Source organism: Fundulus heteroclitus, chromosome 18, assembly GCF_011125445.2.
Source record: "Fundulus heteroclitus isolate FHET01 chromosome 18, MU-UCD_Fhet_4.1, whole genome shotgun sequence".
Lineage (NCBI taxonomy): Eukaryota > Metazoa > Chordata > Actinopteri > Cyprinodontiformes > Fundulidae > Fundulus > Fundulus heteroclitus.
In genome coordinates, this window is record NC_046378.1 from 16,385,441 (window position 1) to 16,397,634 (window position 12,194).

At 40.6% G+C, this 12,194-nt stretch overlaps 1 protein-coding gene across 1 annotated transcript in view; it reads left to right on the forward strand.

Moving 5' to 3' along the window:
• Window positions 1–11,718, forward strand: part of LOC105923377 (rho guanine nucleotide exchange factor 17) — a 98,098-nt gene extending 86,380 nt beyond the window's left edge. Inside the window, exons 5-24 of the mRNA XM_012859310.3 lie at window positions 2,320–2,412; window positions 2,536–2,712; window positions 2,905–2,955; window positions 3,073–3,182; window positions 3,285–3,370; window positions 3,509–3,627; window positions 4,859–5,066; window positions 5,316–5,389; window positions 5,577–5,660; window positions 5,743–5,846; window positions 7,206–7,315; window positions 7,821–7,940; window positions 8,022–8,289; window positions 8,685–8,771; window positions 8,893–8,960; window positions 9,060–9,208; window positions 9,329–9,503; window positions 9,813–9,908; window positions 10,340–10,519; window positions 10,696–11,718. Of these exons, the coding sequence (XP_012714764.2) occupies window positions 2,320–2,412; window positions 2,536–2,712; window positions 2,905–2,955; window positions 3,073–3,182; window positions 3,285–3,370; window positions 3,509–3,627; window positions 4,859–5,066; window positions 5,316–5,389; window positions 5,577–5,660; window positions 5,743–5,846; window positions 7,206–7,315; window positions 7,821–7,940; window positions 8,022–8,289; window positions 8,685–8,771; window positions 8,893–8,960; window positions 9,060–9,208; window positions 9,329–9,503; window positions 9,813–9,908; window positions 10,340–10,519; window positions 10,696–10,904 (2,568 nt within the window). The 3' untranslated portion in view covers window positions 10,905–11,718. The remainder of the gene's footprint in view (window positions 1–2,319; window positions 2,413–2,535; window positions 2,713–2,904; window positions 2,956–3,072; window positions 3,183–3,284; window positions 3,371–3,508; window positions 3,628–4,858; window positions 5,067–5,315; window positions 5,390–5,576; window positions 5,661–5,742; window positions 5,847–7,205; window positions 7,316–7,820; window positions 7,941–8,021; window positions 8,290–8,684; window positions 8,772–8,892; window positions 8,961–9,059; window positions 9,209–9,328; window positions 9,504–9,812; window positions 9,909–10,339; window positions 10,520–10,695) is intronic.
• The last annotated feature ends 476 nt before the right edge of the window (window positions 11,719–12,194 follow it).

Below are 12,194 nucleotides of genomic sequence, written 5' to 3' on the forward strand. Positions count from 1 at the left end.
ACTTAACTTTACAAATAATTCAGTTTGAAACAGCAAATACCATTTATGCTACACTAACTGTGCTGCACGTAAAGCTCTAGGTCGTCCTCACATTTTACACCTTTAACCAATCCACTCACCCATGTGAGTACACCCCTCACACTTATGTAAATATTTTATATCCTTTCATGGGGCAACATTGAAGGTATGCCACTTTGGTGCAATCTAAAGTAGCTTGTGTAACCATTTAAAATGAGTACAACCCCAAGTGAAAATGTCCAAATTGTCAGTATTTCATGCAGTCAGCATTATTTTCCACCCTCTGCTCTAAGTCTCTTGGGCATGGCGTTAACAAGAGCTTCACACGACTCCACTGGAATCCTCCTCCATGACGACAATATCTGCATTGACTGTGATTGTAATTATGATTTGGGTCAGTTGACTCTAATCGAATCTTCCAGATTGCGACCTCTGATCAAACCGAAAGGACCCTACTACGCATTTACCTGCCGGTGGATGTTTCAGTCGAATGAACATAGAAAATAATGGTAATTAGGATAATTGGTGTTAAAAGCCTCAACCTACACCCCATGACAAAACCTGCACAACACTTGAGATAGCTGTAGGTCCTGTATAATAACCTCAGCATAAGCATTCAGTGGTGAAATATTAATTAGCTTAAGCAGTTAATTATGAAGGCGATGAACACAGTTTGTGTTGGACACCTGCCAGTTCGACGCACAATGGGGAGTTGGCAATCAGAAGACTTCACATGTCAAAAACAAGACAACACTTTAGTTTGGGTGATACTACTAGCAGAACATTTGCACTTTATTCCAACATTACACACACCTCTTTGATAGCGCTACCCTTTTGCTGCTTTACTGTCATCACGGTGGATTGGGTCCACATAGCCAGCGGTCATTTTGCGGGCTTGTGCACCTGGCAAAGTCACTCTGTATATGGAGGGAAATTCATGTTTAGGTGAGTATCTGGAGGTTCCACTGTGTGTTATTGTAGTTGTATAACTTCACTTGCTAACATTAATACATGAGTAGAGTATATTTATTTACTTTAAAGCTAGAGTTTTCTGGAAATACAACCCTAAGTGCCTTTTTTGAATTGCTATCAAGATCATCTTACCTGCTCTTCCACTCTTCAGGGGATCGCAAGAAAAAAATCTCCCAAATCCACTCTAGTCTTATTTATTTCTACTGAGGCCTTCCTCTTCTTCTCATAAACTTGTACGCGGTTTTCTTTTTGTGACTCTCAGCCATTTTCAAAATATTTGCAGTGAGAGCAGCGGAGCTACAATGAACGGCTAACACCGAAGCTAACCGCTAAGCTAAGCGGATACATAAACACTAGAAGTGCGCAGCTAGCAAGTGGAAACTAACAAGGAACGAGCACACACACTGGTGTTACGTGAGCGTGTCAGAACGATTGCCATGTGGGACAACCAATAGATAAGGTGATTCACCCACAACTGAAGGCACAGAGGGGGGCATGAAGACGAGACATGAAGGCACCTGATTGGTTCTGTTCATTCGGACCGAATGTCAGGATTGGTCAGAGTTTTTACAAGCCAGCAGCTCTCACAGAGATCTAATTTCCTAACCTCCTTTTTCTGAATACATAATGTATTGACTACTGTCAGGATAGAAAGACCATTTCACCCAGTATAACAAAAAGTGTTTCTGAACAGGAAACACTTAAACTATAGCTTTAAGTCTGACTATAAGTTAGTTTCTATTTATCCCAGATATTTTTTTTATTATTATGTGCAGGCTATTAAGCCCTGGATGTGTGAAACATGACAAATAAGGTTAATTAATGAATCAATTAATTAAATCATTTATTCATATCCTACTACTGGGTACAATTATAATTAATAGTTGATAAAAAAATACCCCCCCCCCACCCACCCAACACACACACACACACACACACACACAATTTTGTATCTGTAACCTTTCTTATCATTAATATTTTATCCTACACCTTAATTAATCAACCAATCAATCAATCACTCAATCAACCAAACTTTCTTTGTTGTGCAGTTTTTAGACATAGAGGTTAAAACTCTCATAAAACACATTACTAAATATAAACAATGTAAACACACACACACACAATGAATAAATCAAATAATTTAAGATAATGAGGACCTGAGGACAAACTGAGATCACTCTGATGGCTGTTTACTGCAGGTATGATACTGACCCCAATGAAATATATTAAAGTAAACCAGTTCTAGTTTAAAATAAACTTAAACTACTCTTTTGTTTTTGTTTTCTTTGTTTGTGTTTCTCGATCATCCCTCTCCCTTCAATCCAAAAGCAAAACATGCGTGAGAACAAGGAGAAGCAGGCTCTGGGTGATCTAATGATTAAGCCGGTCCAGAGGATTCCTCGATATGAGCTGCTGGTGAAGGTGACTTCCTTTGGTTTTCAATGCATGTCTGTTTTCCTCTTCGTTTCACAGCTAGAGGAGACAATTTTAACTACTCTGAGGCATCATAAAGAGAGATTCACCTATCTGTGTCGCTTGTTTAAGGACTTGTTGAAGCACACGCCGGAGGACCATCCAGATCATGCGTTTTTGCTGGACGCTCAGAGGGACATCAAGCGACTGGCGGAGAAAATCAACACGGGGCGCCGCTCCGCTGAGGAGGCGGAGAGGGAGGCCCGGGTCATCCAGGAGATTGAGGCGCACATAGAGGGAGTGGAACATGTGAGTTGTTTTAGTCACATGAACTGGAATATGATGAAAATCCTCTTTTTTGCTACAGGCTTTTGTCTTTTGCTGTTTATGCGACCACCAACATGAGCTACAACTGGTCTGATGTAACAGCTGCTTTTAATTACCCCTCGGTCTCATTTGTCCTTATTACATAAATTAATTACTGCATGTTGTTTGTGTCAGATTCTAAATCCACAGAGGAAGTTCTTGAGACAGGAAATAGTCATGGAGGCGGTAAGAAGCATGCGTGAAATAACACAATCATTAAAGCAGTCGGTTCGCTAATATCAACCAAGCTTCATGAAAAGGCGTGTGGTCCAGATGACCTGAGCTGCTCCTGTCTCTCTGCAGAAGACCGTGGGGGGTAAGAAAGACCGATCCCTCTTCCTGTTCAGCGATCTGATCATCTGCACCACTCTCAAGAGGAAGTCTGGCTCGTTAAGGCGCAGCTCCATGAGCCTGTAAGTAACAACCATGCGCATTATCACAGATTCTTTAAAGCACGCTGCCCCCTGCTGTTCAAATAAATACACGGACGTCTCTGCGATTCTCCCCTTTGTTAGATACTCTGCAGCAAGTGTGATTGATACTTCCAGTAAATACAAGTTTTTGTGGAAACTTCCTCTAGAGGACGTGGAGGTGGTGAAAAGTAAGAGTTTTTGTTTTAATTTTCCCGTCAGTACATGAAGCCGCTGCACGAAGAAACATCTAAACCTGACATTTGAATCTTTCCCGTGTCAGTTTTTTGAGCGAGAGCTTTTTGACCCTCTCTTCTCCTCTCCCAAAGATTCTTCTCAGGCAACCAACAGAGAGAGCATCCAGAAGATGATTAGCCGACTGGATGAGGATCTCAGCACGTTGGGTCAGATCAGCAAGCTATCAGAAACCCTCAGCTTCCCACATCAGGTACCGTCCACGCACACAGGCTGGTGCCTTATGCTGTTAGAAAACTATGAAACTTAAGTTTAAGCATTTCCATGTCTTGAAAAAGAAAGTGGGAATCTAAAAACAAGTCTTCCTTTTCTTTAGATTTTATTAAATGGAAAATAAATCAGAAAGTGCTGTTTGTGTGCTGCTGTTGGTAAATTTTTGTAAGCATATGGGTACAGAGGCACAAGTGAAATATTGTATAAAAAATATTGTCAGCTATTATAAGAAGATGGCTAAGGATGAAATAAAATAAAACTGACAATTAAAAAAAATCTTCAAAAAGCTCATAAAAGCAGAGTCCTTTTTATATCTTTATATAAAAATCTGTCTTTTATAAGGATTGGCTAATATAAGCGTTGCTTCGGCCTATTCCTTTTTGGTTGGAATGATTCTTATTTTATTTTTAAGCTAGTTTTGATGTTTTGATGTAAATGTATCCACCAAATAAAACCAATACAATAACATTATCTGGATATAAAACGTGAGTACTGATAGTTTTAGTCATAGATTTAATTTACTGAATTTAATTCTTCACACAGATAAACCGTTTCCCATATTTTGGTCGAAGCTGTCAGGCTCAACTTATTATTGATCTAAAGAAGGAGAATCGTTTTCTTTTTTTACTCTAAATTGGAAATTGATTAACAAAATTACAGGTGTATGGTGTTGTATTGAGGAAGATTTCTTGTTAAGACCATAAACTGATAGAAAAAAAACTGAAAGAGAATAAATGAACATCGTTTGCTGTCTCTGTTGTTTATTTTAATTAAAAGAATGTATTAAAAAAAGGCTCATAATAACCCTTAACATTTGAGTATGGGATTCAGAAAGGAGAAATTTGTCCAAATCCAAGATGTACGTTTCAGAATTACAGTTTTCTTCTAACACGAGCTGCACAATCATAATAATATCAATGTTTACAGTCTGGATGGAGTTTTTGGATGCAGTTTTTAGTAGGATATATGCAGTGCCCTGCATTCACCCTCTTCATGCCAGTAACACATTTAGCCAACTGGATGGTCTCTCACTGCCCCTGATACCCACACCTGTGGTTTATTCTTAACTGTGTGATACACACAAACACAAGAATGGTCATTTCTATAGTTTATGAATGTTGACCCTTGTTTCAGAGGTCTTTTCTTAACTCCAGCTACCAAAGAGTTTTGTTTGTTGTAACTTCTTCCATCTTTTGATTTGCTTGTCTCAGTCCCTAGATGAGGTCATAAAAGATCTGATGGCATCAGTGCACAAAGAGCTCTCAGAGAAACAGTCCTTGGCCTTCAGCATGACTTTCCTGCCCACAAAACTGGAGTTCACCACGGCCTCCGCTGAGAGCACCTTCGTCTTTGAGTTCAGCTCGCCTGACGCCCGCTCAAGCTTCGAACTGGCCTTTGAGGATGCCAAGAAGAAGTTGGGTCAGTAAAGACAATGTATCATGTGAAAAAATAAATGCTATCATAAAAAATAAATAAAAAAAAGGAGTTGAAAGGGATGAGATTGTTCCAGTTTTTATGGTATGCCTAATTACCTTTGAGTTTTGTAAAGTTTAAGAAGAATTATTTTCAATATCAAAAGCTGAATTACTGTATCTCATGGCTTAAATGAAACACATCAGGCTTAATCTACTTGCATCACCCCTGATCCTTTTTTTCCCGTATTTGTAGCTATGAACAAGGACCAGTGGGACCCAGAATTCCTAAAAGCCATTCCTATTATGAAGACCCGCAGTGGGATGCAGGTGAGCGTCTTTTTTTTTTTTTTATTAAACACAAAACAGGCGAATGCAGGACATGTTTATCAAAGTTATCCAGATTTTACTCATGCATAATGGCTAGATATTGACCAGGAAAAAAAACAACAACACGTCAAACACGTTGAAAACAATATTCAGAGTTATAAAATGTTTGGGTTTTTTTTGTCTCCAGTTTTCATGTGCCTCACCCAGCCACAGCTGCCCTGAAAGCGGCTGTGAGGTTTGGGTGTGTAACAGTGACGGATACGTGGGACAGGTGAGAGGACACGGAGAGTGATTCACCGACCGTGCTTTGGCATCTTGCTGCCGGTTTGTCATGAGATTTGTCTTCGCTGCAGGTTTGCTTGTTGAATATCAAAGATGAGCCCATGGTGGAGGCCTGCATCGCTGTCTGCTCAGCCAGGATCATTTGTATTGCTGCAGTTCCAGGACTCAAGGGAAGGTTGGTGTGCTCGCACAACTACGAACAAAAACCCTGCGATGTTTTGAAGAAAAGGTGTTGGAGTGTTAGTTAACACTGATATTCTTCATTATTAAGCCTCAAACGTGGCAATAAATGTTTAAAAGTAATGGGGAGCCAACTGTTTTCCCTTAATACACTTAGAAAATGGACCAATATGTTTAACTATGACCAGTTTTGTTGTTCTAATTCTAACCTTCATTTCACCTGAATGCAGGTGAAATGAAGGTTATACAGTTTATTTCATCATTTATAGCTATAGGTAAGTGACACTGAGCATTTTGGAGGCATCCAACTTTTACTTCTAATGTATTTATGCAGCGGAGATAAAAAACCTTAAGTTTAGAAATTATTATTTTTAATAAGCCACTTCACACAGTGACTAGGATGTAAGGGGAAACGAAAGCTCTCTGCTATAGACCTGCAACAATGAGAGTTGTCACGGAGACTCCGTGACAACCTTTAGACACGATCTACGTGCCAAACATGCCGTGTCCTGGCTTCACTATCAGAAACATTTGGAGTTTAGGATTCAGACCGTTTCAAAGAGGATCTACAAAAGTATCGTAGGTGTTACAGAAGTGAAAATGTGATTTCTACCTTAGTCTTTACAGATTAGGTGGGCTCAAATCCATATGGGTCACATTGTGAGACCCCTGGTCAGTTGGGTTCAGACAAGTCTAGCTACTGGGAAAGAGATAATAATGAGAAAGTAGAGAGATGCAGAAGGTACAGCATTCTACGTTTGGCTCACAGAGCTTTTACAGTTTGATACATGAGACTGAAAGAGACAAGAAACAAGAAATGGTGTTGATTCTCAATTATATTCTCTCGAGCAGAATAAAACGTTTGTGATTCTTAAAGATTATATAAATGTGTACATATTTGGGGGCACATTTTCTTAAACATGGCTCCAAATTTAAGCTGTGAAATATTTCTGATAATCAGTTGCATTTCTCTTCGCTAAACACTGCAAAAACTGAACTAAAAATAAGTATGATTTTCTTAAAAAGAGTGTATCTGTCCTTGATTTGAGCAGGTAAATAAGATGATCTGCCAACGGAATAAGATTTTTGCACTTAAAATAGGAACAACTCTTCTCCATCATCTTATTTCAAGTGCAGGATGTCTAATTATCTTATTTTAGGGTTCAAAATACTCAATCCATTGGCAGATAATATCATTTACCTGCTCAATTCAAGGACAAAAACTCAAATTTTAAGAACATTTTACTTATTTTAAGCTCTGTTTTTGACGTGAAGGCAGAGAGTTACAGCATTCATTTCAGGAGAATGATCATTCCAGTGTATTTGTAAAACTTTGACCATGTTGGCCTTTCAGGGATCGTGTGTCGGAACCCGCTCCGACCTCCGGACCTTCCGGTCACCCCCAGCAGCAGCTCAACATCTCCATCTCACCTTCGACTCTAGAGCTAACAGAGCAGCCTACAGGTCAGCAGTGAATTGCTTTCACAGTAGATTGCTATGTAATATATTTGTTTACTGTTTAGATAGGAAAAAATGCAATCACTTTGCTAATTTATTGACCCAATTACCCTATAATGTGACCGGAATACTGTTTTTAGGCACTTTTTTGTCATCAAAGAAGGCTGTGAAAGTTTAGCAAATGCTCCTTATACACCTTATACATTTCTGACAGTTTTAACAACAAAATATTAGAAGCTGAATTATTTTGTAGGCTGACAAAGATAAGATCTGACCTGAAGTTTTAAACTTTTAATTACTGTCTCAAGATAATGTTATAAAACATAATTTTTGGTGCTTGAAAGCAACTTAAGTTACTAACAGGTAATCTATCAACTCCACAGGTTGCTGAAAAGGCTTGAAAAATCCTCCGATATGCTTGAATTTAATCTTTGGGAACTTCGTTGTCTGAAGTCAGATCTTCTAGTTGTTAAAAGTACAATCATTCAGTCTGTTGGTTCATCCTTTCCAGGACCAGGGACAGAGCTTGTGCCATTTGACAGCGATGACTCAGACGATGAAGATTCACCGAGTCCTTCCTCCACGTTGCAAAGTCAGACCAGTCACTGCACCATATCCTCCAGCTATGGGAGTGAGTAAATGTTTCAGGTCTAGCCAGTTAAGCCATCGGCTTTACCAGTTCATCAAACTGTCCTCCGTTCATCTCCTGAAGATGACGAGGGTCTAAGCTCCAAGGACATGGCCACGGAGACCACCAGCAGCGAGGAGGAGCAGGAGTTCCCTGTCCCTAGCTCCTTCGGTGCTCCTGGGATCCTAGGCGTAGGTGGAGGGAGTCGCGTCCACACAGAGAGCCCCATGGACGGCCGGGCCATGCGCCGGTCCTCCAGGGGGTCGTTCACTCGGGCGAGTCTGGAGGATCTGCTGAGTATCGACCCGGAGGCTTACCAGAGCTCTGTGTGGCTCGGCACAGAAGATGGATGGTAGGAAAATGAACTCTGTGTTCTCTTTTTCTTTCTCTCTCTCTCTCTCTCTCTCTCTCTCTCTCTCTCTCTCTCTCTCTCTCTCTCTCTCTCTCTCTCTCTCGAGTTCTTGCGTTCTTGACTAGCTGGTTCCATACCTAATGCCTGTCCGTTGTAGCTTATAGTGAACTCTTATGTTCAACATATTAATATGAATATAAAGGGATAAGAGCTCTGGAAATGTGGATTTGAAAAAATAAAGAAAATTTAACCTTGAAGAATATATTTCGTAGTTGTTACCATTAGCGTGGGGGTTGCCTACGTTCAGTGGCCACGGGGCGAGGGGCATGGTACATCCTGGGCAGGTTGGTTGATCCTGTATCTTTGATTAATAGTAAAATCTCTATTTCTTTCAGCATCCATGTCTACCAGTCCTCAGACAACATCCGGAACCGTAAAAACAGCATGAAGATGCAGCACTCAGCCTCCACCCTCTGTATACTGTAAGTCTGCTTTCATGGGTTATTCTTCGTTTAGACATAAACCCTAAAGGAGGTTGAGTCATTCCGAAGGCCTATAACTTAGTTTCCCATGTTAACTTTATTTTTTTCCCTCTGACATCAGGTATTTAGACAACAAAGTGTTTGTATCATTGGCAAATGGAGAGGTGATCGTCTATCAGAGAGAAGCAGGTGCGCTAAAATCTAAAAAATAATCTGGTGAAAAATTATCTAAATGGTTCTGAAGTGAGTTTTTCATGTTGTCTCTTTCATTTAAAATTAAATCTACAGGTAGTTTCTGGGATCCTCAGTCTTCCCAGACGTTAGTGCTTGGTACACCTAGTAGTCCAGTGACCAAGATGGTTCCAGTTGGAGGGAAACTGTGGTGTGGCTCACAAAACCGGGTTCTCATTATTAACACTACTACACTGGTACAGGAGGTAAGTTTAGCAGAGCTTTTACATGAATTTTATTTTTATGGACATAACGCAATAGCAAACAAGAGTGATGGAGACATGGCTCACTGGTGTTACCGTTGCCTTCCCCCCCTCCTTTCCCAGCACTGGTTCCAGGTCGGCACCGACAGCAGTCGCTGTGTTACGTGCATGGTGGCGTATGGTCAGGGTGTGTGGCTGGCGCTGCAGGGGAGTGCACAGGTCAGGCTGTACCACGCTCAGACCTGGGAGAGCCTGACGGAGGTGGATGTGGCTCCTGCTGTGCACAAAATGCTTGCAGGTGAGCACACACAGGGTTTAGCTGCTCACAGTGCCTTGCAAAAAGCATTGATTTCCCTTGAGCTTCTTTACGTTTTGTCACACTTTAATGCGTTTTATTGGGAGTTTGTGTAACTGTCCAGCACAAAGTAAGATTTTTATTTAAGTAAATTAAAACCAGGAATGATTTTTCTTCCATTTTAGGTGCACACATTACTTTGCTTCAGTCTATAAAATAAAATCTCAAAAATCTTAAAAATTATGTTTAAAGTTTATGGATTATCATGTTTAACTGTCCATGTCATGTCTTTTTTTTATTGCCCTTATTCAGGTGCAGATGCAATCATTAGACAGCACAAAGCTGCCTGCCTCAGGATCACAGCCTTGTTGGCCTGTAAGGATCTGCTATGGATCGGTACCAGCGCTGGTGAGAACACCGAGTTTGTCTATTTAATTGCGGTGGCCCTTTGGTAGCACAACGCTGAAAGTGCAATAAATAGGGAAATAAAACAGGAACCGGAACAACAGAAAAACAACAACATTGTGGTTTGATTTAAAAACAAGACACGATAATAAACAGAAAATAAACAGAAAAGGCCAACACTGGAGAAAACAGGAATGGTTTTATTGTTTCTCATATTTAGTCGTGTTTTGCAAGTCTACGCATTGGTTTTATGTTGTGATTTTAAAGTCATCTGACATTTGCAGCATACAGTACATTCGCAAATCGTAACCTAGAACTGATTCCCTACCTGATCTCTTAAGTTTGAGTTCTAGTTCAAGTTTTTGAATTCAAGATCTCCAAGCGACAAACCCTGCTTTTCAAAGAGAAAACGTACATCTAATGTACCTCCACAGGGGTGGTCCTTACACTGGCGATCCCCATGGTGAGCTTAGGAACCGTGGCTGGCACCCTGAAGTCACCTCTGGTTCCGATGGGATCGGCTCACGGACACACGGGCCACGTTCGGTTCCTGACTTCAATCGAACTACCAGAAGGGTTCGACATGAACCTACCTCCAACAACAGACTCAACAGGTTCTGACTTACTCTCTTGTTTTAGCAAAAATATTCCTCTACATTTACAGCGCTGTTAAAAAGTGTTTGCTTCCTTTTACTTTTTCTTTTCAATTTTTTTTGGATTTTGCTTGTTTGTTACACTTAAGTGTTTCAGATCATCAAACAAAGATAACCCTAGTCTCTCCTGGCTTTAGGTAATCAGTCTCAGAGCGGCAGCATAGATGAGGGGATCCTCCAGAGGCGTGACTCCACGCACCGCAGAGCCTCCACCCACATCCCAGCGAAGACCAACCATCTCGTCATTTCGGGCGGAGATGGCTATGAGGACTTCAGACTGACCAACAGCAGTGAAACCGTCGGTCGGGACGACAGCACCAACCACCTGCTGCTTTGGAGAGTCTGAGACAATCCGTCGGCCAGTCTGACCAAACTCCCTCCAGCACTTTTTTGCCGTTGTTGTTTCGGTGTTCTGCTCGGTCCACCAGTTTCTATGTGCGTGACGCAGCTGTAAGCTCCCACCTGGATTTATGGATGAAAACGACCGCGTCAAAGCCACAATTTTTGCTGTGTTCCCGATGGCGTGCACGTCTTTGCCTGTTTTTTTGAATCCGAGTGTCTTAACGTTTTTGTTGAAAGAGACAAAAAAAAAACAGAAGTTCTAAATTAAAGTTGCATAAATGGACTTATTTTCAAACCAAGGACCTATAAAGAACTTACACAGGCGGATATGGACTCCTCAGGGTGTCAGTGCACACAATGAAAGCGGATGGAGTAATGTGATGTGATTAATGAGGCATTGCATGTCCTTTGAAATTCCGTGTTTTGGAACTTGAAACACTTTCGGTCCACCATTATTTCGTCTTAATTTAAGTCAAGAAGCCTTCAAATGAAGATCAGAGGTAACAATGTACATTAAATGTAACATAACTCGAAACGGTAGTTTGAAATTCTTAACTATATATATTTTTTTTATTTTAGTTTTATTTTTCCAGCTGAAACTCAATGCTAGCCTTAAGATCAGATGTGAGGTCCGAGTTTTCTGATTCCAGTAAGGTGGCGATGATCTCTGTTGCACAATGGTTGGTCATTGTTGTGAAACTGCCAATGTCATCGTTCCTCCAGTAGAGGGAGCTTAAGTAAGAGTATTTTTTTTTTTCTTTCTCAGTGTGACATTGCACGACTTTAATGCACGGCCTTAGTAAACGATGGAAAGTAAATTAGTAAACGATGGAAAGTAAATACATTATGGTTTCTAAAGAAAATCACATTTGCTTTGATCATTCAGTTTTAGTTTTGCTGTCAGTTTAAATTGTGTCCAACCTCTGGTTAGGAAGGGGGGGAAAAAGTGCATTCCTTCTTAACACGGTCATGCCAAAGCCTTGTATATGTTAAGGATATTTTTTGGCCATGAAAAGTCAGTTAGTTGAAGTTCTGTCACGTCTGAACGGAGCCTCTTCATAGATGACGCTAAGCTGCGTTAGCAGAAAAAGATAGTGTACAGTATTTATGCTTTTAATATTAGCGCCTCCTTTTACAGCACTTAATTTATAGAAGATGTAGCTTTCACTTTTTCTGTTGGAAATGATGAACCCTGACGCCCTGACTTGATTATTTGCGTAAATTAAAGCAAGTAGTTTAGCTCAGGCCATTCCCTCATGGTCCAGAAGAGTTCACAACACGGGGTGTTGTATTT